This window comes from Barbus barbus (assembly GCF_936440315.1).
Source record: "Barbus barbus genome assembly, chromosome: 22".
NCBI classification, from domain to species: Eukaryota; Metazoa; Chordata; class Actinopteri; order Cypriniformes; family Cyprinidae; genus Barbus; species Barbus barbus.
In genome coordinates, this window is record NC_136750.1 from 22,645,311 (window position 1) to 22,672,529 (window position 27,219).

At 36.3% G+C, this 27,219-nt stretch overlaps 3 protein-coding genes across 5 annotated transcripts; all 3 read left to right on the forward strand.

The window, feature by feature from the left end:
* Window positions 1-135: 135 nt before the first annotated feature.
* Window positions 136-9,793, forward strand: LOC306888077 (traB domain-containing protein-like). Its single transcript, XM_079446206.1, has 10 exons — window positions 136-517; window positions 1,137-1,186; window positions 1,658-1,715; window positions 3,235-3,401; window positions 3,489-3,629; window positions 3,738-3,848; window positions 4,079-4,218; window positions 5,049-5,221; window positions 7,064-7,160; window positions 7,247-9,793. The coding sequence occupies exons 2-10, from the start codon at window positions 1,163-1,165 to the stop codon at window positions 7,416-7,418; spliced, it is 1,083 nt and encodes a 360-aa protein (XP_079302332.1). The 5' UTR covers window positions 136-517; window positions 1,137-1,162; the 3' UTR covers window positions 7,419-9,793.
* Window positions 9,794-10,479: 686 nt separating this feature from the next.
* Window positions 10,480-17,180, forward strand: LOC306887968 (protein adenylyltransferase SelO-1, mitochondrial). Of its 2 annotated transcripts, XM_079446038.1 has the most exons (10): window positions 10,480-10,547; window positions 10,683-11,171; window positions 11,632-11,835; window positions 12,295-12,472; window positions 13,219-13,349; window positions 13,454-13,731; window positions 13,913-14,081; window positions 15,173-15,358; window positions 15,567-15,723; window positions 16,173-17,180. In XM_079446038.1, the coding sequence occupies exons 2-10, from the start codon at window positions 10,702-10,704 to the stop codon at window positions 16,380-16,382; spliced, it is 1,983 nt and encodes a 660-aa protein (XP_079302164.1). In that variant the 5' UTR covers window positions 10,480-10,547; window positions 10,683-10,701; the 3' UTR covers window positions 16,383-17,180. The 2 variants fall into 2 exon arrangements, with proteins under 2 accessions (XP_079302164.1, XP_079302165.1); XM_079446039.1 differs by having other exon boundaries at window positions 10,496-11,171.
* A 1,767-nt stretch (window positions 17,181-18,947) lies between these two features.
* On the forward strand, window positions 18,948-26,548 carry LOC306888111 (mitogen-activated protein kinase 12-like). 2 transcript variants are annotated; one of them, XR_013785720.1, is made up of 13 exons: window positions 18,952-19,209; window positions 20,427-20,556; window positions 20,677-20,735; window positions 20,831-20,942; window positions 21,016-21,045; window positions 21,126-21,173; window positions 21,264-21,378; window positions 21,601-21,672; window positions 21,809-21,888; window positions 21,983-22,061; window positions 23,608-23,781; window positions 23,864-24,439; window positions 24,549-25,195. XR_013785720.1 is itself a non-coding variant. In XM_079446258.1 (12 exons), exons 1-12 carry the CDS (start codon window positions 19,091-19,093, stop codon window positions 24,620-24,622), a joined length of 1,092 nt encoding a protein of 363 aa, XP_079302384.1. In that variant the 5' UTR covers window positions 18,948-19,090; the 3' UTR covers window positions 24,623-26,548. The 2 variants fall into 2 exon arrangements, 1 of the variants encoding a protein (XP_079302384.1); XM_079446258.1 differs by lacking the exon at window positions 23,864-24,439 and having other exon boundaries at window positions 18,948-19,209; window positions 24,549-26,548.
* The last annotated feature ends 671 nt before the right edge of the window (window positions 26,549-27,219 follow it).

The following is a 27,219-nucleotide window of genomic DNA, read 5'->3' on the forward strand; positions in this document are numbered from 1 at the left end:
AGCAGGGTAATATTTAAATTATACTTCTTTTGTTATATAGATTTAACATAAACCCGACTTTTTCCCAAATAAAATCATCTGTTTACACGGCCTCAGTCGCTATCATCCTATATACTACATTACCCAGAAAGCATTGCAATAACGGGCGGCGCTTCAGAGTCACTTCACGCAATCAGCTGATTGTAGCTCTAACTTTAATCATTTTTGCCGAGGCTAGCAAATGAACTACAATCAAGGTGGTAGTTTTAGTATTCTTTAAATATCTCTATAATAAAATGCAATATTATAATCGCCACGGCGTGCCAAAATAAGTAACTTATTGTTGGTTAGTTCTTTAAAGTTTGTAAAGGGGCTTAGCTTTTATTAGCATAGCATCAGCTAACAGCTGCGTGGATGTGTGCGCAGTTAGCCTGTAGCCGAACTACCTTGTCAAGGATCATCCCTCACTACAACTGACTGTCCGACCCGATTCGTTACTTTCGTGGGAAGAGTGGACAAGCTGTCTGCCAAGTCAAATGTAAGGGATATTTCTATATTTCCTGCTTTTTCAAAGCGGTGGCTGAGATTGCAGCTAGTCCATCAGATTTTGCGGTTCTGTTTGGACTGACTGTTTATAACTTCAATTTAAAATGCGCTCGGCTTTTCTATGAAATTTAACTTCTTACAAAAGCATTTTAAAAGCTAGAAACTGTAAGCTGTCTGAATTGAGTTTGTTGTGCTAACCAGGTGGTTTGATGGCAGCAGGTTGCCACCTTTAATGTCTGTCTTCTGTATGATTAGATCTGTTACATGGTCAACATAAAACGCTTTGTTGTGCAACTTAAAAGATAGTTCTCAGATCTGAATGCTCATTAAAACAAACTAATCCTGTTGTGCTGGAATCTCAGCAGTTCGAAAAGTATACGTGGTGTAATTGCACAAGGCAAGATGGCAGGCTGGTAATCAAGTCTGATGACTCACTTTACTCATGTCAGAAAAGTTAGAAATCCTTTAAAGTGTCTGGTTTAGTGTTGAGGCATGTATTTCCAACAGGCCTTTCAAAGCTCTTCAAATCGGTTTAATGTTTCAATGCCATTTGGTGGAGTCATATTATGTGGGTTGTTTTTGTGTCTGACTCATATGATCTTTTATTTCAGGTTGAGGTTTTACTGAACAGCGGACAATGGATCAGGACAACAACTCAGAGGTATAGAATTAAGAGCTTTTAGGTTTTGTTTTGTCTTTGGCAGGATGAGAAATTCACAAGAAGGATTTATTAACTGATTTATTTTCATGATGATGGATTTTGATCTGTAATTATTAAGGATTTGATTCAAGTCATGAACACGTGCCGCTAAATTGAAATGGCATCTGTTGTGGTTCAGTGATTCACTTTCCTGTGCTTTTCATTCACTTTCATTCTTGATTTATTTGTAGTCTCTTTATTGCCTTCTTGTGGGTATTGATAGTATTGGAAAATCGTCTTTTGTTTATTTAGGTGGGCATTTCCCACCATAAAGAAATATGCACAGCATTCTTGGTTTTACTGAAGCTTTAAACTGCTCAAGATATCATTCGCTCAACCTTCGCAGAGCTTGTTCGCACCTGTTTTGTGTACATTTTCAGAATGTGGTCATGTAAAGAAATATGCAGATTTTAATGCATCATTTGTTTTCAGGATGACTCAGTTGGCCAAGCAGAAGATGATACGCAACCTCCATTTCCTCTTGGACTCTGTGAGTAATCTCTGATTTAAGGTTTACAAATCGCAGTTTTCTTTTATATGATTTTGTAAGAAATGGTGCTGTGTAGTCCTCAAAATTAATCTTATTGACAAAGATGTCATAGTGTATAATTTCAAAACTCTCATTGTTCAGTGCAGGGTTATTAGAGTTTTGAATGTTTATTAATTAATATTAATAAATATTAATGAAATTTGTCTATTGATAGTTTTCACTTTTTTCTCATTTTTTTTTTTGTTTCATTTAGTTTTTAGTTATAGTATTTTAGAGCTTCCAACTTTGTGCTAACTGGTATAATTAAAATGTTAATTAATCATATTAAATTTATCAGCACAGTATAGTATTATTGCTGTCTAGTGGCATTTTAATTTAATACAGGAGGGTTGTAAAACTTTAATAATATGCCATGTTTCGAAAACTTTCTGGAGTCAATTTATTTTAGTTTCTATTTTCCCAGTTATGGTTTTAGTTTTTTCCCCCAAAGTTTTTTAAATGTTTTTTTTTTTCAATTTAGCTTTTGGTAACAGTAATAGCACTGATCCAGTGCACATTTAAATGCTAAACTAACAAGTTTAGTAAATCTAAGTTAGAAAGTTAAGCCGATTTGAACTATTTCAAGTTTTCAACTTTTTCCAAATGTCACACCAACACAAAAGTTCAAAATATATATATTTTTTCTAAAGCTCATCCTTCCTATGTTTGTGCTCCAGTAGTGCTTGAAAAGCAGATCACATGACTGATCTTTCCATTGCTGTCTGGTTTACATGCAACGTTTTCTTTTGATTATGAGCTCATATGGAAAGAACTATTTACATGGTTTTGTTTACGACTCATTTGCCATTTCCGTTTCTGATTTTCAGTGCTGAAGCTAGTTCTCTAAAAATATTTTCTGGTAGCTGTGGCCATGAAGTGTACAGGTGCTGGTCATAAAATTAGAATATCATGAAAAAGTTTATTTATTTCAGTAATACCATTCAAAAAGTGAAACTTGTATATTAGATTCATTCATTACACACAGACTGATATATTTCAAATGTTTATTTCCTTTAATTTTGATGATTATAACTGACAACTAATGAAAGTCCCAAATTCAGTATCTCAGGAAATTTGAATATCAATTAAGACCAATGCAAAAAAAATGATTTTTAGAAATGTAGGCCAACTGAAAAGTATGAACATGAAAAGTATGAGCATGTACAGCACTCAATATTTAGTTGGGGCTCCTTTGGCCTGGATTACTGCAGCAATGCGGCGTGGCATGGAGTCAGTCAGTCTGTGGCACTGCTCAGGTGTTATGAGAGCCCATGTTGCTCTGATAGTGGCCTTCAGCTCTTCTGAATTGTTGGGTCTGGCGTATTGCATCTTCCTCTTCACAATACTGGTCTAATACAGGTGCTGGTCTAATTTTATGACCAGCACCTGTATATAATATAAAGTGTTCTTGCTCCACCTCTTATGTTCTTGAGATAAATAATATTTGTTTTGATCTTGAAAATGTTTTTTGTCTATTTAGCGGACTCTGAGGCAGTGGAAGTGTTGTGGCAAGTGCGTACACAGCGCCGACAGACGGAGCCAGATCTGCCGGACACCGTGACGCGTCTCACCACACCTGAGGGCAGTATTGTGTACCTGGTTGGCACTGCCCACTTCAGCGACAGCAGCAAGAAGGATGTTGCCACTGTAAGCACTGACTTTCTCTTTTTATGGACTAACATCAGGTCTACTGATTGATCAAATGCTGTTTTGATACTGTGCACTCTGTTTCAGACGATCCGAGCGGTTCAGCCAGATGTGGTGGTGGTGGAGCTATGCCAGTATAGAGTATCCATGCTTAAGATGGATGAGAAAACGCTGCTAAAAGAGGCTAAAGACATTAACTTGGAGAAGGTCCAGCAGGCCATTAAACAGGTCAGCCATGACATAGTTGTTATATTGTCAAACACATTCCTTTGCACTCATTTATCGACATGTTACTAGTCTAACCTCATTTCTACCCTCTGTTTTTTCTCATGTTAGAATGGAGTGATGTCTGGCCTCATGCAGATATTGCTGCTCAAAGTCTCGGCTCACATTACAGAACAGCTGGGCATGGCCCCCGGAGGAGAGTTTAGAGAAGCCTTTAAGGAGGTCAGTGTGAATGCACATGCTCTCGCTCACTTATGCAGTCCTCATGGTCCTGACATGCACTGTAACTCATGCACGCTTCTGACTCCCAGCAGATGTCACCAATTATCAAAGAACAATAAATGCACATAGTCTCGAAACATGAAACCTGTGGACACCACAGTGCATGTCACAGCAAAGACTGATCTGCATTAAAAAAATATACACATTTCCTTTTGTTTTACCCAATGTAGGCAGGAAAAGTGCCCTTTTGTAAATTTCATCTTGGGGATCGGCCCATTCCAGTAACCTTTAAGCGTGCAATAGCTGCTCTCAGCCTGTGGCAGAAGGCTCGTCTGGCCTGGGGCCTGTGCTTCCTCTCTGACCCCATCAGGTACAAGTCTACACCACTTTGTCTTTATATGCACATTTATCACTCCTTGACGTTTTTAAGAAGTCTCTTAGAATCTAAAACCTCATATGGTGTCTTAAAAATGAGACAAGAAAACACCAAGACACGACGGCCAAAGATGCAAGTCTGCATGGGTACATAAAAAGTTTTGCAAAATGGATAGCTGTGGGCTAGAAGCAATAAGCTTATGTTCAATGGTGAGAAATAAACCACATAATAAGTTAACGTATAATATATATAAAAGTTCTAAAGGCACTGATTTCTTCTGTCACAGTAACGCCTTTTTATTTTATTTTTTCAACAATTTATATACAATTGTTTGATTTAATGTAGATAATATTTATTGTTAATTCAATATTTAAAAAACATTGAACTGAATTGATTGAAAACCATAATTTATAGTTAGTATTTTTTTTTATCTGCATAAAGGCAGTGCAGCAAATTCTGCTGTGGTGTATAAATACATCACAAAATAAATTATATATTACAGTTCTTTAGATTGTTTGTAGTAAAGCCTTGCACTAATGATGATTTTTATTTTTTTATTTTTTTTTGACATTTAATGAGAATTGGGGCGGTGAGGTTTCATGCCTTAAATTAAGCATGAAATTCCAACAAGCTTAATAAAACCTTTATTTAGGACCAATAGTTTGAAGACAATTGATAATTGTTATTCAAATATTGGTCCTAAATACAGAATTAATTTTGTTTCAGCAAAACTTTATTTCTTAATGTGGGTGAAATATGGCCCGGACATGTTCTTGAATCTTGTACGGTTGAAATTTACATGAATGTGCTTTTGCTCTTATCAGCAAGGAGGATGTAGAGAAGTGTAAACAAAAGGATCTTCTGGAGCAGACCATGTCAGAAATGATTGGCGAGTTTCCAGCCCTCCACCGCACTATTGTTGCAGAACGAGACATCTACCTCACACACACACTTAGACAAGCAGCGCACTGTGTGGAGGCGCCTTCTAATGCTGAGAGTGAGTACTACATGCATGTCTAGTTCCACTGCTCTGTTGTAGAGTGATAGTGATGCTGTTTTGATGTAGGGAGATTTCTTGAATTTAAATATACATATTCTGGTATGCTCAGTGTTTTTAATTTAAAGGGGCAGTTCACCCAAAAATGAAAATTGTCATTTTCATGTCATTCCAAACTTTTGACTTTTTTTCTTGGAATATAGAAGATATTTCTGAAGAATGTTGGTAACCAGTTTCAGTTCACATTGACTTCCATTGTATTGTTGTCCATGTTTGGTTACCAGTGTATCTTTTAAGTTGGGAAGTTTGGGAAGACATGAGGATGAGTAAATTATGACAGATTATGATTTTTTTTTTCGCACCAGTCCGACGAATCTTTTCAATTTCGCAAAGCGAAAACACCTGCAGTCCAATAAGATTTGAGCTAGGATCATGTGATCGGAGCAGCTGCTGTTGCACAAAAGGGTGAGAATGGTGGGGCTGTTTCGAAAACCAATGCAAACAAACAGAGTATCCCAGAGAGAAGAGGCTGGATGCTGATTTCTTGTTATCGTTGGTATCTGAGAACAGATTTATTCTCACATGTTTTCTTCCACGTGCACAAGTGTTATGAGTCAGAGCGCATTCACTCTCTGGTCTAGATCTTCCATATTTAAACAAATCCAGTGAGACATTTTTCTAGACATGAAATATGAAAGCTAATAGACTTTGATTATGATATATTTTCTTTGTGTTTTGTATTCAGCTCATGGTATTTTTTTATAGCAATAAAGGATGTTTATGACATATTAGCAGTGTAGCATTATTAAACATACAAAGAGTGCATGTGTCTGCTTATAGAATCAATATCAATTATAGATCACAATCGGAAGTTATTAAAAGCACTTGATGATGGTTTAAAGTGGGTAAGCAAATACATTAATAATTACATTTTCAAGTGTAGCTTGATGCTAATTGTACTTATAATTATATTTTATTATGTAGCCTATTCTTGTAAGCATTATAGATAGCTTGTGTTTCTGGTTTAGAACCAAAGTTTGTTTATTTTAATTTAGATATTAAAGATGCATGAATATCTGAGGAAAAATGCATTGTTGGCACTCGTTCGTCACGATCAGTGTGGAAAGGCCTTAACGCAGTACATGTAGTGTGTTTGTTTTTTTAGAATAGTAGATAGAATAGGAAACACTAGTGTTAGAGCGTCTTTTTATAATAAATAAAAAGAAAACAAGTTGATAGAATTGAAAAAGAACAGAGAGAGCTAGTGGTAGAGGCCTTTAAAAAAAAAAAAACATGCCGTTAGAAAACGAATAGAGTGCAAATGTTAAAGGGCTTTTTTTTCAATAATAAGAGTAGAACAACTTCATACACAAAGGGCTATATTCAGTGTTTATACTTAATTCATATTTTGATTAATAAAAATCTTCTACATATGGTATGAGTTAAGGCTGCTCTGTGCCTGCTCAAAATTGTGTAAGAACAGACAAATTGTTTTTTTTAATGTTAGATTAAAAAACTTTGAAATGTTACCTTTAATTTGAAGTACTAAAACTGGAAGTAAACCTGAATGAAACCCACATTAAAGCTAAATAGAAATATAAAGTAAAAACTAAAATTAGTAATAATGGCAAAAGCACATAACAAAATTACTAAAATTAAAACAAAATTAAAATAAAGGCTAAATCGAAATAATAAATGTATACAATAATAGTATATGGATAATGCTAAAATAAAACTGCCAGTGCTTCATTCAAGCAAGAAACATATTTAGAGTCGCTTTACTTGTTACATGAAACGTCTCGTTCAGACGCTTCCTTTTTTTTTTTTTTTTTTTTCTTTCAGAAGTGCCTGCTGTGGTGGTCGGAGTGGTCGGGATGGGTCATGTTCCTGGTATTGAGAGGAACTGGGATAAAGAGCTCAATATTCATGAGATCATGAGGTATGTACCGACACAGCTGCATGTACTTTAGTATCTAATAGTACCAGGTATACCATGCCAAAAATCTTTGTTTCTTTTCCTTTTAGCGTGGCTCCACCGTCTCGCTTTGGCTGGGTAGTACGCAACGTGTTGAAAGGAGCCATGTGGGGGCTTCTGGGTTATGCCTGCTTCCGTGCCAGCAAGGGTGTGGGGAGGGCGTTACTCTCCTTACCGACAGTCCAATCGTTGCTTGAAAATATACGAACACCTTCCGTTTGACCCTTCTTGTATCGGCACAGACTTTTCAGCAGTGAGATCAGGATGTCACTCTGAACACCAATAGCCTTAACTACAGGATGGTGGTTGGCTGAAGGGGAAAATTAGAGGCAAGCATCGTCTCCATCCCATATGAAATAAACAATATGGGTGGAAGCTTTTGACTAGCTCTCTACCTCCTCAACCCTCTTTCCATCCACTCCGTGGACGCAGAGCTGTACTGCCAAAGAAATCGGGCCGTACTTTTTTTCCCCATTTCCTCATTCTTAAAGTATGACCTACTAGCTGCAGCGGGATTTCCCACCTAATCATTCAACTTCAACGGAAGTTTTATTTTGCTGTGATTTTACTCTTGGTTGGCTGCTGCAAATGGTCGATGCACTTTGTTTCCCAGCAGGTGGTGTTCAGCAGTCCAGTATTGTTATTCCCTGAGAGTCAACATTTTAATCTGCGACCTAATCTGTAGTTAATTAAGGATGAATTATAAAGCTACCTTTTTATTAATCATATTCAGTATCCCAGAATTAATTTTTAAAACCTGAATTGCGCAATAGGACCATTTGTGAAGAAAAGCATTACTCGGATTTTATTGAAACTAAGTATAATTTGATGATAAATACACAATGTACATCGGAAAAAATGATTACGACCAAATAATTTTTGGTTTCACTGATTGAATGATGTTTCTGACAAAAGAACTTGAAGTAAGTGCAACTGAAACAACCGCACACAGTGTTTAAGGGCTTCAAGTCACATCCAGTAATGGGAGGGAAGCATGGTTGCTTGGTTTTTCTAGTTACCTGATAAACCCAACATAAACTTTGCCCATGCTAGTTATCAAGTGCCTCATACCACATGACCTGGAAAGGGTTAAAAGGAACAGAGACTGGTCAGGGTGTTTTGCTCTCGCTCCATATGGTCATAATAAATGGGTACTATTAAATCTGGACTCCTCTGTTTTTCTCACACAGTTTCATAACTGGTTCATGCTAATGGGAAGTTTCTAGAAAGTAGTAAATTATGCAATTAATTCGACAAGCTGCATTGTTTTTATGCAATATTTTGTTGTAAGATGAGAGATCAAATTAATTTAACAAATTATCAGCTGCTCCCCTGAAACCAAGTATTTTCATTGCTGTCTTTTGCTACTGTTCATAAAAGCTGAATTGCCTAAAGGTTAATTTCACTAAACTGGAAACAAGCTTAATGTTAATGCTTACAGTATGGTTATCATAGTAGTATGGTTTTCTGTTTAATCATAATTCACCACTAACTCAAATCATGAATCACATGAGACCATCAAAATGACTTGAAACTGTAAGTGTAGAGAACCATTTAAGAAGGTAAAGTTGACAAGAAAATGCTTATAACAGAAAAGCCATCAATAGCGTGGGCCATCAGTGCACAATTTGGGAATCATGTTTTATATGGCTGGATGGAAAGGTGGGAGTGTTTCTGCTGTCTGTGTGCTTAAAGCCTTATACTACTGGAACTGCTGCTTCACATCTTGACTTTGTTTTTTCATGTAGCTTTTTACAACTGTGTCTTACAGGGTGACTGAAATCAATTTTAAATGTGGCATCTAGGACACAGGCACATCTGATTCACATAACACTTGAGTGTTGCGGGGTACTCTAATGCCTTCTGTTGTTCTTTTAAATGTTTAGATGCTGAATGGAAAATGCTCTGTTTTGAACTATTGTGGGGCTCAAATGGATTTGCATGCATGCCTTATTTACAGGTATGCTTGAGAAGGAAATGACTATGGATGTATCTGCATGATTTCTTGTGTAGATGGCTTGTTGGGATTATTTAATTGGAATTTTTACAACATATTGGCATGGTTTTAAATATATATTAGCATTCCGAGATATGTGTCAGTTCCCTGGAGCTTAATGAGTCTTTCTATTTGTATAACAGTCCCTGCATTTAAATTTGATCATAATGGATCAAGATGGTTGCAAACTAATTTAACAGGTTGACTGACTGATTCGTTTAATACAATCTATTAAAAAAAAAAAAAAAAAAAAGACTAATCCAATGACCCAGTAGTCTAGTTCTCCTGTCACTGTCTTCCTGAAAACTAAAACTCTGTCTTCCTATTAACTTAATTAAGTTTTATTTTTTGGTCATCTAAATCTGCTGTACTTGTTGGGTGAGAAATGACCTGGTCAAAGGTATTTGAAGCATCTCTTTGTGCATCCTTCAGCTTTACTGCGCCAATGTCATTTTGTTTTTCTAACCATTGTTAACTGTGGAAAAGGGAAATAAATGGTCCTACTTTTATTAGTGCTTACATTTTTGTCCTTCATCTTCAAGAAGCTAATGCTCAAATATATCTCGTATATTAAAATCTTAAATAAATTGTCCAACATGTTATATTTGTCTTTCATATCTTTAGTAAGTACTTTAATGCATAAAGTGTGCATATACATACAGTGCTGGGTAGATTACTTGCAAATTGTAGTCAGTGACAGTTACTGACTACAGATTGCATGATGAAAATTGTATTTAGTAGCGTAATCTAGGTTACTCATTTAAGGGAATGTATTCAGACTAATTTTTAGATAACTTTTTTCTAACTTATTTTAAACTTACTAATAAACGTACCATAAAAAAGCAGATATTATGATCCATTTTTATGTCAACAACTTAAAATCAATTAATCATTACATTATAGCCTGTTACACAAGGGTTACGACTAATGTTAAAATTGTAGTGGGTTTTTTAATTTATAAAAAGCTAATTAAATCATGAAAATGTCAAAAAATAATTGTAACACTTGAACACTAAAAAATGTTTTCCTGCATGTTAGTGTGTCCCTTAACCAAACAGCAGAGAGCTGTAAACGTGAGCACACGTTGTTAAATTACTGAAATATTAACTTCATCTGCTGACCCCTGATTTGGTTTGGTTTCATACATGATCATCAGTTAATTGTGGCCATTCTATTTTGTGAATATAGTCAAAGCTAAATTCTCTATATATTCGCTTTTCGGTGAAAGTAAATGGGGACTGAGTAAATGTCTGATCGAAACCTGTGTGTTTGTTTCTAGGGGGAACAAAAACATCGACGGACCAGATTTCCGTCGACAGATGAGAACAGCTTGGTGGTTCTTTCTTTGCAGTTACGTAAGGATGACTGTCACTTTTTCCTAGTCTCCTTAAATAATAAGATTTGTTAGACATTAGTACGATGTGAATGGCTTCCGCTGGAGCGCGTTTAGCGCGTCTTTATATCTCATGTTCCGGTGTTATTTTTCGTAGATCGCTATCACATGCTGGGATGGACGACATGGGCATAAACACAAGCCGCTGTTGTCTTGAACGACTGGAGTTTGACAATGTTGCTCTTAAAAAGCTTCCACTGGACCCGTCCACCGAACCAGGGATCCGACAGGTCCGGGGGGCCTGCTTCTCTAGAGTCCAACCCACCCCTCTGAAGAACCCAAAGTTTGTGGCAGTCTCAGGTCCAGCTCTGGCACTGCTGGGTCTTGATGCTGATGAGGTTCTGGAGGATCCACTGGGCCCAGAGTATCTCAGTGGATCTAAAGTGATGCCAGGATCAGAGCCTGCTGCCCATTGCTACTGCGGACACCAGTTTGGACAGTTTGCAGGACAGCTTGGGGATGGAGCTGCATGTTATCTGGGAGAAGTGAAAGCCCCGGTGGATCAGAGCCCTGAGTTACTGCATGAGAATCCCACTGGACGCTGGGAGATCCAGGTGAAGGGTGCTGGGCTGACTCCATACTCTAGGTAGGCCTGCTACATTTTATGTGCCATATCATGTTGTGATATTCTCATTGACTTACATTTAAAATGATCATTCTAGAAAGAAAGAAAGTGACGTGGCCAAGTATGGTGACCCATACTCTGAATTTGTGCTCTGCATTTAACCCATCCAGCACACACACAAGAGTGAACACAGTGGGCAGCCATTTATGCTGCAGCGCCTGGGGAGCAGTTGGGTGTTCGGTGCCTTGCTCAAGGGCACCTCAGTTGTGGTATTGAGGGTGGAGAGAGCGCTGTACATTCACCCCCCCCCCACCTACAATTACTGCCAGACTTGAGACTCAAACTCCCGACCTTTGGGTTACGAGTGCGACTCTCTAACCATTAGGCCATGAGTTCCCCACATTTCTGGAGATGCCAATTCTACTTTTCCTTTCTTTCCTTAAGATCTTTGTCCAATTTCTGTCCTTTTGTGTTTTTTTAGGCAGGCAGATGGGCGAAAGGTTTTGCGCTCCAGCATACGTGAGTTCCTGTGCAGTGAGGCAGTTTTTGCCTTGGGTGTCCCGACCACGAGAGCTGGATCGGTTGTGACGTCAGATTCACGAGTCATGAGGGATATCTACTATGATGGCAATCCACACATGGAAAGATGCTCTGTGGTCTTGCGCATTGCTCCCAGCTTTATTAGGTAGCCTTATGTTGTTTTTTTGCTTTCTCAAGTAAGTGTTAGTTTAGTATTATTTATATACTATTATAGTATTTATTCATATTTTGAATTTCATTTATTTAGTTAATTTTTTTATGTACTTTTGTTATTTAAATTTTTTTATATTTCTATTTAGCTTTTATTTAAATTTTTGTAATTTTAGTTCTTCAACTTATTTTTAGTTAGTTTCTAGTAGTCATTTAAGGTTTTTAATCAAATATTCATGTTTTATATAATTTCTGCTTTTCAGTTTTACTTTTAATTAAATGACTGAAAAAAAAAGTTTTAGATAACATTAACAAGTCTCAGCTATCTCTTTTTGACCTTGATTTGTACTTCAGTTTTTATATCTATCAGTGAAATAATGTCACTTGTAGCGGTCTTTTAGGTCTTGCTGTCATTGTTCTAGATGTTAATATGTTGACCTGATTCTTGATGTAGGTTTGGATCATTTGAGATCTTCAAACGAGCTGATGAGTTCACTGGCCGCCAAGGTCCCAGCTATGGCCACGATGAGATCAGAACCCAAATGCTGGATTATGTCATTGAGACCTTCTACCCAGAGATCCATCAGAATCACTCAGACAGCATCGAGAGGAATACTGCTTTCTTCAGAGAGGTAGATTGAGATCTATTCATTGCTTTTAATAATATCAGTGCTGCGGCTGTGGTATTGATCCATTGAAACACCAGACCATTTTATTTATTTATTTTAGTTCCCGCAGTTGCTTGTTGGTCTTCAGTCATCTTATCCTCAATGACCTTATTTACCAGAGTGACTTTGGCAGACTACCATCATCAGATTTAGCTTCTTATCCACTAAGACTATAGTAGAGCATGTTAGCACTGTGCAGTGATTAAATTAGCTAATATAAATAAAAAAAAATACTTTTTCTTTAAATAGAACTATTGTACATTTAAATTGATTTGTGACTTACTAATGAGGATAAATACTAACACTATTTAAATTCTTATTGCATTTTGTACTAAAATATTTATTGCAGTTTTGACAGGATATAATGGGAACAGATGTGTGCACTTGTTCTGACTACTTATTTGATTTGTAATATTCCTTTTGATTACTAACTTTGCATCTTTATTGTGCTTGTCTATATGCACTTCAATGTAATTTTTGGTTACACTTTATTTTAAGGTGTCCTTGTTACAGTGTAATTATACATTTAAGTACTGTGTAATATTAATTAACTACATCTACTTACTATATGGTTAGGGTTAGAGTTGGGGTTTGATTTGGGGTTACTTGCATGTAATTATGCATAATTTATTGTTATTATAATAGTAAGTACATGTAACGTGTAACAAGGACACCTTAAAATAAAGTGTTACCCTTTTTTTTATTACTAGGTGACTTTACGAACAGCGAGGCTGGTGGCTCAGTGGCAGTGTGTGGGTTTCTGTCATGGAGTCCTCAATACTGATAACATGAGCATCCTGGGCCTGACTTTGGACTATGGGCCTTTCAGCTTCATGGACCGGTAAAGTCTGACATAAACCTCAAATGTTTTTCCAACTGTTCAGCAGTCATTTGCATTAATGCACAATCGTTCATGAACATTAATTTCCTTTTTTTTCTGTCTAGTTTTGACCCAGATTTAATCTGTAATGCGTCCGATACTTCAGGCCGGTATTCTTACCAAGCCCAGCCGGCCATCTGCCGCTGGAATTTAGCTCGGCTCGCTGAAGCCCTGGTACCTGATCTACCTCCGGACCGGGCCGAGCAGGTGCTGGATCAGTATCTGCCTCTTTACAATGACTTCTATCTGAGCAACATGAGGAAGAAACTGGGGCTGCTGAGGATGGAGGAACCAGAGGACGAGATGCTCATCACAGAACTTATGCAGACCATGCATAACACTGGTATGAAGATAGTGTAACGATCATCCTGGAGCGATTGTGTTCTTCGTGGTTCTGTAAAACGTCAGTCTTGATGTTTCAAACGTTTTAGAAAACGGTGATAATTGCAGGACGGTAGATGCTTATTCTCTCAGATGGTAGATGATTATACCTCTGATTTCTCTCTACCTATTCCTCCTCTTAGGCGCAGATTTCACCAACACTTTCCGCAGCTTGAGTCAGATTTCCTGCTCAAAACAGCAGGAGGGGGAAGATGAAAGTGAAGCTATAAAGCAAGCCGCAGAGCTTCTCCTGCAGCAGTGTGCCTCTCTAGAGGAGCTCAAAGCTGCAAACAGACCCACCATGGATCCACGGTAACAACACCTCAGTGAATATTCTCATTTACACTACCATTCAAAATGTTGTGGTCAGAAAGAATTGTAAATGTTTTTAAAACGCATCTCTAATGCTCACCAAAGCTGCATTTATTTGATCAAAAATACAGTATGAGCAGTTATATTGTGAAACGTATTACAATGTAAAATGATCTTTTACTATATTTTAAAATGTAATTCATTCCTGTGATGGCAAAGCTGAATTTTAATCATTACTCCAGTCTTCATTGTCACATGATCCTTCAGAAATCGTTGTAATATGCTGATTTGGTGCTTAAGAAACATTTATTATGGTTATCAATGCTGAAAACAGTGTTGGTGCTTAATTTTACTGTCACTTTTGATCAGTTTAATGCATCCTTGCTGAAAAATGGTATTCATTTTGTTTAAATAAAAACAACTGACCCCAGACCTTTGTATAGTAGTCTAGAGAGTTAGAAATGTTTAACATTGACAGCAAAAAATGTATTAATAGTGTGTAATGATCAAACTTGTGTATAGTTTACTATGTAGAAAGCCCAGATTAACTATTTTCTCTAGCTCTTAAAAAAATCAATTTACCACCCACTGACTAAATGTCACACAGTTCCCACTCTCTACTTTGAGATGGGAATAGATTTTTGGACTGCTGTCGAGAGCCAAACGTATTGGGCAGGCCTTCAATTTTGCCTAAAATAATCATTGTTATTATTAACTAAAAATTTACAATATTCTTTTAAAGTATTTGTTAATTGAAATAAAGCTAAAATAAAATCTAAATATTTAATATTTGACTTGTAAAATGTAGCCTTGACAACTAAATGAAATACAAAAATGAAAAAAAAAATAGAAATAATTTAAAAGAATAAAAACTAAATCACTAAGTAACAAAAGCACATAAAATTGGCAAAAAGTAAACCCAAATTAAAGTGAAGACTGAAAAAAAATCTAAAAGTAAAAATGAATTTGAAAATATTATTAAATACTATTATAGTATAACTAAAATAATTTGGTTTAAAATGAAAAAGAAATGGTTAAATATCTTTATTTGCATATTTCTGTTTAGTGATGTTTTCTTTCCTTCAATATAGTGAACTTGCAATGCTGCTGTCCATGGCTCAGAGTAACCCTGCACTGTTCCAGATGATTTCGGACAGGAAGACAGTCGCCCGGCAGCTGGAAAGGCTCTCAAGATTGAAGGAGCTGATGGACACCACTGCAGAACAACTAAGGGCCAAACAGACTGAAGACTGGTCCTGCTGGATCAAAAAATACAGGTACAGAAAGGACGCTTTGAATTCTTTTGATCGAATTGCATTCATTCCCTGTTGGCAGTGAAAAATTTATTGTAAAGCATTGTTATTTGAAACCAAAAAGACCTAAAGAGGACATGGAGAAGTAGTTGTTTTAATAATTTAAGATCTGTGTAAATGATTTTTTTAACTACTATGTACTTTTGCATATATTGTCAATCCAATTCCCAAGGCAGCGGCTTGTTCGTGAGTCTGAGTCAGGGGTTGATGTGACAGATCTGCAGAAGGAGAGAGTACATGTGATGAACAACAACAACCCATATGTGGTACTCAGAAACTACATTGCCCAGAATGCAATAGAGGCAGCTGAAAATGGTGACTTCTCAGAGGTGGGGCTATTTTTAGCTTTGTTATATATTTTTTTGTCTTTACTAAGAGACATACATTATCATTCAAAAGTTTGGAGTCAGTAAGTTTGTTTTTTATTTTTTTATTCAGCAAGGACACATTCAGTTGATCAACAGTCACAGTTTTACAAGACTTTTACAAAAAATCATATTTTAAATAAATTAAAATAAATAAATCTTGCCTCTATTCATCAGAGAAAAAGAAAAAATGTACCACAGTTTTTACAAAAATATTGAGCAGCACAACCTATAGACCCCAAACTTTTGAAAAGTTATGTTATTATTGAACAGTTGTTATAAATGTTATGATGTTTCTTAATAGTTCATGGTTTTTTTTGTTTATGATCTTTATAATTTCTCTTGTGATGGGATTTTATGGCAGAAAGTCCATAGTCTTAAAAATCTACATTTCTTCTTCTCAAATCCATTAGGTCCAGAGAGTTCTGAAAGTGTTGGAAAAGCCGTTCTCTGTGCAGGAAGGTCTTGAAAAGCCAGGCTGGGTGGGAAGAGGAGGAGTGGCGGATTCAGGAGAAAGAGATGAGACCGGAGAAGAAGGGAATACTTCAGGAGCAGAGGCTCGAGTGCTTGTCCCATATGACAGCAAGCCCCCCATGTGGGCCAATGAGATCTGTGTCACCTGATCATCATAAAACCTTCATGACAACTAACCTGCTCATTTAAGCAGAATAATCCCGCAGAAGCTGGTTAGATGTCAGTGAAGGTATTAAATGAGGCATTAAACTCCTGTCCACCAGTTAAAAACATGCAGTAAGATAATGTGTTGTGGGCTAAATGAAAATCCAGCATGTTTATCGCTGTATAGTTGACTGGTTGCAAATGATGACTTAGACCACCAGTCTAACCATGACAGGTCTCAGTCTGAAAGATGGAAGTTATGCCTTTATAAAAAATGACTGTTAATTTCAAGTGAAACTTGATCAACCAAGCTCCAAAGCCTAAACGCACAAATAGATGTAAACGTTTACCTAAAGGTTCTCACTTTAAATCATGTAGTTATAAGTACATAGAATTGATTAAACAAACAATCCATGTGTAGCTGAAATAGTCTAATAATAAGGAACTACATTTACTTGTAAATAGTAACTTGACTGAAAGTATTTTATTTTTAGTTAAGTGCTTTAAGTTTCCTTACCACTCCGCTTGACCAATTCATTTTTAAAGTGCAACATGCATAAATAATTTTACATTTTAGTTTTGTAGCCAACAGAGGGAGTACTGTTTTTGTATGCTTTTTGTCCATTCTTGAAATGACATTTCGATTTTGTTCAAAATATAATTAACAGAATTTTAATGTCTTTCAGCATAGTTTCAACAACTGTGAAGAAATCTTTAGACATTATATAATTTATATGAACTTCCCTGATGAATATGCAGTATTTCTAAGATAAAGTACTAATTTAATAAACATAACAAATAGCATGTCTGTGTTCTAATTTTTAGGATTATTTCTGTGAAGATGAGGTTTTGTATTTCTAAAACACATTTGGGACCTTTTCAGTGAGAGTGTGTGGAGAAGCGGCTTACATTGTTTTCATTTAGTGAGGAATGACTGTGCCTGGGGCCCAATATTTAGGTAACATGTTAACACAGGTTCAGATATGCACCTACAAATATTAAGGCAGATTTGTCAAGTACTTGCAGACAGAAAAAAATATCCCTGTAATGTATTGCATATAACAGGGGAACAAGCATTCTTCTTTGTTCATATTGTAAAAGACCAAAATCCATGGGACTCCCAAAGCCCTAGTTTTAATGTTTTTCAAGGCTGTAGAAGAACAAACATGCAGCAGTTCTCAGATTCACTGAAGGACGATCATGTTCTTGGGCAACTCATGTATGGAAAGCTGGTTTGACATTTATTAAACCAACTAGTTGTAACACTTTATTTTAAGGATCAGTTCTCACTATTAACTAGTGCTGTCAAATGGATTACTGACCTACCAACTACTGACCTGGCATGCATACACCATTTTTAGTTGTTTTTGTGCATCTGTGTGAACGGAGATTGTTTTAACAACATTTGACAGCGTTATTCGTATGCAAAACCTTTTAAAAACAGGAAAACTTTCTGGTACAATCATTGTGTAAACATACTCTGAATGTTATTCATTAGTATGTTTTCACTTGTTGTTCATACCTATTCCAGTTTTACTTGTAACTATTTAAATAATTACTAACATCTATTCCAGTTGTCATAGTACTTAAAGCTGCAGTCCGTAACGTTTTTTGGTTAAATATATGAAATAAATTTTTGAGCAAGTACATAACCAGCCAGTGTTCAAAACTATCGCCTTTAAGCTTATAATAATGTTTTCTAATTTGAGTGGTAATTTGCGAAAAATTTGAGCTTGCTGCCACGTAATTACGTGACGTCTGTAAACATAAAGATTGAGTCCCGGCTAGTAGGCTATTTCGCATGATTTTGATGGCGTATTGTAATCCAAAAGGTTTATGTGTTTATGAAACATAAGTGACTGAAATTAGATATTCCAATTTTAAATGTGCATCTGATTACAGATATGTGGGATTACACAAGTTTTGTATTTTAAAGAGAACCAGTTCAAAGGAAGAATAATTTGCTTTTTGGGTTAAAAGAGTTTCTTTATATGAAATTCGAGTGGCATAATTAGAGATTAGACTGTACAGAAATCGAAATCTACATGTAACGCTACATGTAGTCACGCAATGCTGATATGGTTAACATGAACTATTTGAGAAACAGTATAAAACAGAAGTATAACAGTAATAATCATTTGCACGGTTTGATGTAAAATGAGCTAAACGATAGTTAGATTTAATCACCATTGTAGTGCAATTTATTGTTATGCTTTTTTCCTCAGTTGGTCAGAACAAAAGTGGCAGACTTGTTGTTTGCTGTTCAGATGACAGTATCCGGTGAAAATTCTTATTTGGGTCATATATTCCTAGATGTAGGCTAGAATCTGTGATTCCTAAGTAAAGTATCCACACCTGTGCGGTGACTGGCAGCCACACATACTCCTCAAAGCATTAGAGTCATCCCCCTGCAGCCATGCCGGCGCATATCCCACGCAAGGAAGATAATTCCATAAGCATTCAAACAGAGATGGCGACAAAGAGGCTAAACTTACAGACTGCAGCTTTAAAATAGGTATTACGACTTGGGTTTTCACAACAGCTTTATGTTAAAGCGGCTTGCCATACACACGGCCACGGTAGAGAGGGAGCGGTTACCGGGCACACAGTCTATGAACGCGCACAGGTAGATTTCTATTATCAGTGTTCAGGTAAACCTGAAAATCACGGCCGCAGTACTCGAGGTGGCACATTTAAAGGGGTATTCACCAACATGTCAGCCCGATCAAAGCCTGGCTATTATCGCCTGGAGGTGAATAAAAGTCTTTGGGAGGTGCCGGAGAGATACAGAGATCTGAAACAGGTGGGGTCGGGGGCATATGGCACAGTAAGGTGAGTGTACTCTCATTTTCTGTACTTCTATTTCTGTAATCTCTTGAAAGAATCGTGCTTTACATTTTAAAAACACGTAATGCATTGTCACTGTAGCAGATCCGTGATCCGGCGTCTATTCAAAACAAATGATGTGGACGGAGGTAGTCAAGCACAAGTGAAAGATTACTTTATGATAAGGTGCCCAGAAGTGGTTTGATAGAAATTCAGTTATACAGTGTATTTGAGAGTAAGACTATATTTTATCACTTTATAGAGATATGTGTAAGATAAACAAAGACAGAAAATTAGAGCTCCAAATGAGAAATGCAGTGCTTGCAAAACTACGTTGTGTAGGTTACAGCTCATTGCATTACTATGAGGTTAATAATTGTAAGATGGCTGCTGGTGACAAACACTGTCAGGTGATGATGGTTTATTGCATGTCCTTAACTTTCCATACTTGATTTAAAATGCCCAGAGTAATATACCACTATTTAGACACATCCCACACCTTATCATTAAAAAATCCACTTTAAAATCATACTGTAGGTTATTACCATGTACTATCCCTAAACAACTAGTCCTCAGACCAGTCCTTCATATAATTAATTAAATAAATCACTTAAGAAAAACAGAAATATACACATATTTAAAAGAGACGTTACTTCTTTTAAAAATAATTATTTTAGCTTAGAATTTTCTTTTGATATGGCAAGCTTCTTTTGTTCTATATTCTACTACACTAGTTTGCAATTTGTGTACATAATAGTATTTATTTCTTTGCTACAAGTCACTATTCCACTAGTGAGTGACACGTAATTTCAATTTTACTGGTAACAATTTCATTGCCATAATTCTATGGAAACTGTTTCAGATATCAACTATTGATTCTTGAATGTTGTATGTTTTCCAGTTGTTGCTTTTACCTATTGCAGTTTTACTTGAAACCTTTTAAATAGTTACTAGTATCTACTCTAGTTGTCCTAGTACGTAAGTGTAGTTGAAGGAAAGATTTAATAAATATTACTTAGTAATGGAAGCACTACTTGTATCTAAAGCATAGTTACAGTGACTTTGAAAAATATTATTTTATTAGTTATTGTTTGACTGCTTCCTAGGTAAAAAAAAAAAAAGCATTAGTAACATTAATGCATAGAACTCAATAGCAATAAAATGTATATTTATGTACTCTAGTTTGAAATTCATGCATCGACAACTGGTGATTTATTCCTCAGTTATGCATTTGACCGGAGAACAGGGGCGAAGGTGGCCATCAAGAAACTCCATCGTCCCTTCCAGTCTGACCTGTTTGCCAAAAGAGCTTATCGGGAGCTCAGGCTGCTCAAACACATGAAACATGATAATGTAAGACACCTAAAATTGACACTCCATGATGAGAGTTTCTCATCTGCCCTGTCATAAATGAATGGATTTGCAGGCTTCATCCTGTGCTGTATTTAAAAATCACTGGTTGAACCGTTACAGGTTATTGGACTCCTGGATGTTTTCACAGCAGACCTTTCTCTAGACAGATTCGATGACTTGTGAGTATTTTACTAGTGCTTTGACTGTGATTGTTTTTCATATAGTGATTCTTGGATGCATGATCATCATCTGATTATCCCTGTCTTTTGCACAGTTACTTGGTCATGCCTTTTATGGGTACTGATCTAGGAAAGTTAATGAAAACGGAGAGACTGTCAGAGGACAGGGTCCACTATCTGGTCTACCAGATGTTGAGTGGACTCAAAGTGAGTATTGAAAGTTCTTAGTAATACTTACTTGCTCTCAAATATATTGCCATAAATCTCTTTGTGTTCACAGTATATCCATGCTGCTGGAATCATTCACAGGGTGAGTAAGGTGGTTTTAGTCTTAAACACACATGTATTTCTCACTGCAAAACCACTGACTTCATCTGTTAAAATCTGCAGGATCTTAAACCTGGCAATCTGGCAATAAATGAGGAGTGTGAGCTTAAGGTATGCCAGAATGTGCATGTGTGAAGTGGTATTTGCATATTCATGCTGTATGCCGCTTGTCAATATAAAGCCTGATGTCCTATATTAAAGATCCTGGATTTTGGTCTAGCACGACAAGCAGACAGTGAAATGACAGGCTATGTTGTGACACGTTGGTACAGAGCACCTGAGGTCATTCTTAGCTGGATGCATTACACACAGACTGGTTAGTACCTTGTTGCGTGCACTAATCTTAATATATTTATCCATACTATCTATTCTGTGATTAAAAGCATATGTTAATACTAAATAAAGATCAGTGTTAGTCTGTTTTATTGCTTTCATAAAGGTAATAGAAATTCCTGATTAATGACATATAGCACAATTGCTATTCCAACTGATGATAATACAGAGACATGTTTGTGTTTGATTAAATGTTTCCCATCAGTGGACATCTGGTCAGTCGGATGCATCATGGCAGAGATGCTACTAGGGAAACCACTGTTCAAAGGAAATGACCGTATCCTTCCTCGCAGAAAAGCTGTGGTTTTTATGTACAAATTTAGGAGAATTTTTGGCATTGTATTTTTGATGTGGTGATTACTTCCCTAAGTCTCATCCCCAGTATATTTGAATCCTTGACCATATTCCACCAGACCTGGATCAGCTGATGGAGATCATGAAGATTACAGGGACACCCACAAAAGAGTTCACGGCCAAACTACAGTCTGAAGATGTGTGTTTCAGTTATATTTTCATACTAAGACTAGTTTGTAGACCTCTCACCAGATATATTATGAGATGTGAAAATCTAAATAACTTTTTTCTAGGCTAGACACTACGTAGCAAAGTTACCAAAACTTAGAAAGAAAGAACTTCGGACATTGTTACCAAGTGTTAACCCACAAGGTAAGAGCGTTTCTGTTTTGTTCAATGCAAAAATGAGATGAATGTGTATTTTTCACATTTTTAATCAGGGTTATCATATATTATATAGTGGACATATCATACACTCACTGGCCAGTTTATTAGGTACACCTGTTCAATTGCTTGGTAACACAAATTGCTAATCAGCCAATCACATGGCAGCAACTCAATGCATTTAGGCATCTCAATGCATTTAGATGTGGTGAAGACGACTTGCTGAAGTTCAAACCGAGCAATTGTTCAGTTGTGTGGACGAAAATGCCTTGTTGATGTCAGAGGTCAGAAGAGAATGGGCAGACTGGTTAGAGATGATAGAAAGGCAACAGTAACTCAAATAACCACTCGTTACAACCAAGGTATGCAGAATACCATCTCTGAACACACAACACGTCGAACCCTGAAGCAGATGGGCTTCAGCAGCAGTAGACGATCACACCTGGTGCCGCTCCTGTCAGCTAAGAACAGGAAACGGAGGCTACAATTCGCACAGGTTCACCAAAATTGGACAATAGAAGATTGGAAAAATGTTGCCTGGTCTGATGAGTCTCGTTTTCTGCTGCGACATTCAGATGGTAGGGTCAGAATTTGGCATAAAGAACATGAAAGCATGGATCCATCCTGCCTTGTCTCAACGGTTCAGGCTGGTGGTGGTGGTGTAATGGTGTGGGGGATATTTTCTTGGCACACTTTGGGCCCCTTAGTACCAATGAGCATCGTTTAAACGTCACAGCCTACCTGAGTATTGTTGCTGACCATGTCCATCCCTTTATGACTACAGTGTACCCATCTTCTGATGGTTACTTCCAGCAGGATAATGCACCACGTCACAAAGCTCAAATCATCTCAGACTGGTTTCACATCAATATGGACCAAAACTCTGAGGAATGTTTCCAACACCTTGTTGAATCTACGCCACAAAGAATTAAGGCAGTTCTGAAGGCAAAAGGGTGTCCAACCCGGTACTAGCAAGGTGTTCCTAATAAAGTGGCCAGTGAGTGTAATTATGACTACTCCATGTGAAAGTATTTATAAAGCATTTTCTGTATAGTTTTATTATTTCTATTAACTTATTTTCATTTAATATGCATTGTTTTAATTACATCATATTGAGATTGCATTGAATATTTGTTCTTTTAAAAATCCATTCAACCACCATAACCACCTTTTTTAAATAAATTCATGAAGAAGTGAAAAATCATGTTATCAACAATAAAGAAACGCATACATAAAAGTTTTAACCTAACCTAATATTGATGTCATAAATAAAATGTCCATAGCTTTTTATCAACTTAATTTACATTTACGAATTTGACAGATGTTTTATTCAAAGCAACTTTTATTGCATTGAAGGTATACACTTTATTAGTTCATGCACTCCTTGGGGATTGAACGCATGACCTTGATGAGTTTGTTTCCCAAGGAATGCATGAACTACTATTTGATCTAAGCACATCTTTCATGAATGCATTTGATGAAGACAAGTTTGAATGTAGCATAATTGTTTGTCATTAACTGATTTCCCTCTCAGCGATTCATGTGTTAGACAGCATGCTGCTCCTGGACCCTGAAAGTAGAATAACAGCGGCAGAGGGACTGGCTCTTCCTTTCTTCTCTGAGTTTCATGAGGAGGAGGAGGAGACCGAGGTCCCACCGTATGACCATTCTCTGGATGAGGCAGAGCAGTCAGTGGAGCAGTGGAAAAGTAGGTTTAAATTCACAGCAATGGTTTAATGGATTAGGGAACCATTCAAGATATAGATGAGTTTGTTTCTTCATTGGAACAGATGTGGAGGAATTTAGCATTACATCACTTTCTCATCAATGGATCCTCTGCAGTGAATGGGTGCCGTCAGAATGAGAGTTCAAACAGCTGATAAAAACATTACAATAATCCACAAGTAATACACGCGACTTTAGTCCAACAATTAACATCTTGTGAAAAGCAAACATTCAAACCGTTGCTTCTGGTTAAAATACAAGTCCTCTGTCCATAATACTGCTTTTCCCAGATAAAGCTATTTTTTGGTCTCAATCAGGAGAGAAATGTGCACATATCAAGCACCGTTTACAAGTGAAAACAGTTCTCAACAAATATGTTGGTGGATTTTGATGTGAGAGGACAGCAGGGGATGGACTTTTTCCCACTGGTGTTATTATGGATTATGGACTCTCATTTTGCCAAGATCCGATGGATTAAAGTTGAAACATCTTAATGATGGATTTGTTTCTGACAAACACACAGCTGTTCACTTTGCGAGACGTTAATAGTGAATTACTTGTGGATAATTGTGATGTTTTTATCAGCTGTTTGAGCTCTTATTCTGATGGCACCATTTTTGGGTGAACTGTTCCATTAATTGGTTAGTATTTTACTCTTATATATAGTATAGATTATTTTGGAGAGTTAAGAAATAACCTTTTTTTTTTTTTCCCTATTTTCTGTTCCTTCTATTGCCTCTTTGACCCCAGAACTCACCTTCACTGAAATTCTGAACTTCCATCCAGCACCAGCGGTGGCAGAATCTAAAGAGACGGCTCTCTGAGAGTGCTTATTTTTACATCATCAAGGCTTTACATTTTCTTTGTACCATGTCATATATAGACTTTGAACTATTTTTGTGAGTGAGTGTACGGTTTAGTTTTAGCTAATCAGCCTGTTGTGTGCTAATGTTTGGCACTATTGGCAGACCAACACCATTCTGCAATATATCGAGTTGAAAATTTGAGTATAAATCTTTGCATCTATGTGTTTGTAGCACCTTCATTTTTTATTAGTATTATTTTTTCAAAGCACATCACTAGCCAGCATTAATGCTGACACATAATTACACTGGAGATCATTTCACTGACATACTGCTGTATAAATATCTGTATGTTTTATATGGTTTACATTTAATCCTGAAATAGTTTTTTTTCTATTACTACTATAAAACTATTTTCAGGTTTTTGCCAAATACTTCAGTATCTGCAAGAGTATTAAGAAAAATCATGTTTTTATCCAAAGGAAAATAATGTACAATACGCATGTTTTTAATTAATTACATTACATTTTTGTTGTATTTTTTTATGGTTTACAGAAGAGAAAATTAGGATTAAAACACAATTGGTAATTTTTCAGATTTGTCAGCTGAACTGAATTTCTCATGATATCCAAAAGAGGGCGACATGTACACTTTCTTTGTCTGTCTTTACTAACATTTCACAGTTATACTTTTTAGCTGCATTATTACACTAGAAGCTCCATTTAGACTTTAGGTCCCATACCCAGCCTCTGTTTTTATATATTTTATTAAAGGTTTTCTAATGCAGTTATTAAGTAGTGAGCACTGCTGCTAAATGCCAAAACTGTGCTGTAGTCTCCTATGAAGAATTATAGTCATTTTAGCTCTAAGCGTTCAGTTGACCTTTGAACTTCTAGTTTAGGGACACAATTCCCTTTCACATGAGAGTCCCTCTCTGTTCCTGTAGCCTGTCTTTGATACCTCGCCTTTTTGGCCTCCATTTAGAGTCCTTGTGTGGTTCATGTGGTCAGAAGAGTTCTGCCCGAAGGAAAACAGAGGAGGGGGAAAATACATTTTTCATCCTGCTTACTTCTTGGCAGCCAGATGCAATGACACAGATTGAAAGAGGAAGAGAGGAAGATAGCAAGCAAAGCCAGCAAATTTATTTATTTAAAGAACATCTCTGATTTGTTGACGCAAATACCTTCCTGTGTTTGTTAGAAATAGTGGTCACTTAAGTTTAAAGCTGTTTCAAGATGTATGTACTGATAAATCTAACACCAAATTTTGTGCAAAAGGTTTTAAACGACTAGTTCTCCCAAAAATTTTAATTGGCTGAAAATGTTCTCGGTGTCAGGCCATCCAACATGTAGATGAGTTTGTTTCTTCATTGAAACCGATTTAAAGAAATTTAGCATTGCATCACATGCTCATCAATTGGTCCTCTGAAGTGAATGGGTGCCGTCAGAACGAGAGTCCAAATAGCTGATTAAAAACATCACAATAACTCCAGTCCATCTATTAAATACTGCATGCTTGTAAGAAACAAATCCATCATTAAAGTGTATTAACTTTAAACCTTCGCTTCTAGCCAAAATACCAGTTCATAATTCATAATAACACTTCCTCCACAGAAAAAGTCCATCCCCTGTCATCTTCTCACATGAAAATTCAGCAACATATTTATTTAGAACTGACGCCACTCATTCGCTACAAAGGATCCATTGTAAATGATGCAATGTTAGATTTCTCCAAATCTGTTCCAATGAAGAGCATCATTTGTATGATGATACTGATATTTTATATCTAAAGTAATTACATTTTAAGTGACTAAAGTGTCCAAATACTTACTGAGGCTACTGTATGTTTATACTGTATATACAGTATGCAATTTCACAGATAACTCTTTAAACTGAGAACACTATATCCTGTGAATAAACTATGGCGGGCTGTCCCTGTCAAACATCCTGTCTTGTGCAACACTCTTGAATTGGGATAAACATAATATTTCATTGTTTGCTTATGTTTGCATAGTTTAGAACTATCGCATAAGTGACTTTAGCTTGCTTTTCTCAGCATATAATTGAAGTTTCTAATGCTCACCAAGGCTGCATTTATTTGATAAAAATATTATAATGATTTGGTGCACAAGAAACATTCTTGTTTATTATTATTATTATTATACATTCTGAAAAGAGTTCATATTTTTTTGTGAACCATGATAAACTTTTTTTCAGGATTCTTTAATGAAAAGAACGATCAACAGCATTTATTTGAAACAGAAATCTTTATAAGTGTTTTTACTGTCAATTTTGCTCAACTTATTGTATCCTTGCTGAATACAAGTATTAATTTCTTTTAAAAAACAAAACATCACACTAACCCCAAAGATTTGAATCGTTTGAACAGAAGTATGTATATCAAACTACCTGAAAATATTCAGTATAAACACCAATATATGTATTTGCTCTTGGAAAGTAGATTCAAAATGTTTAAGAGCAAGAACTACAGTCAAAATAAAATAATTAAGGCATGTTTTCAATATATAAAAAAATGAAGAATGATATGCAGGTTTTTTTTTTCATTTAAATACATTTATATTCTTAACAGCTATATTCATCTGCTTATAGAGTTTAAAA

What these genes read in the sequence shown, in the direction of transcription:
- LOC306888077 (XM_079446206.1), top strand. Translation starts at nt 1,163, where the DNA reads ATGGATCAGGACAACAACTCAGAG. An exon ending in TTAGAGAAGCCTTTAAGGAG is followed by an intron (nt 3,849 to 4,078) that starts GTCAGTGTGAAT and finishes TACCCAATGTAG; the next exon opens with GCAGGAAAAGTGCCCTTTTG. An exon ending in GGCGCCTTCTAATGCTGAGA is followed by an intron (nt 5,222 to 7,063) that starts GTGAGTACTACA and finishes TTTTTCTTTCAG; the next exon opens with AAGTGCCTGCTGTGGTGGTC.
- LOC306887968 (XM_079446039.1), top strand. Translation starts at nt 10,618, where the DNA reads ATGGCTTCCGCTGGAGCGCGTTTAGCGCGTCTTTATATCTCATGTTCC. An exon ending in GCAGACCATGCATAACACTG is followed by an intron (nt 13,732 to 13,912) that starts GTATGAAGATAG and finishes TCCTCCTCTTAG; the next exon opens with GCGCAGATTTCACCAACACT. An exon ending in TGCTGGATCAAAAAATACAG is followed by an intron (nt 15,359 to 15,566) that starts GTACAGAAAGGA and finishes CCAATTCCCAAG; the next exon opens with GCAGCGGCTTGTTCGTGAGT.
- LOC306888111 (XM_079446258.1), top strand. Translation starts at nt 19,091, where the DNA reads ATGTCAGCCCGATCAAAGCCTGGCTATTATCGCCTGGAGGTGAATAAA. An exon ending in GATGCATTACACACAGACTG is followed by an intron (nt 21,379 to 21,600) that starts GTTAGTACCTTG and finishes GTTTCCCATCAG; the next exon opens with TGGACATCTGGTCAGTCGGA. An exon ending in ACTGTTCAAAGGAAATGACC is followed by an intron (nt 21,673 to 21,808) that starts GTATCCTTCCTC and finishes ATATTCCACCAG; the next exon opens with ACCTGGATCAGCTGATGGAG.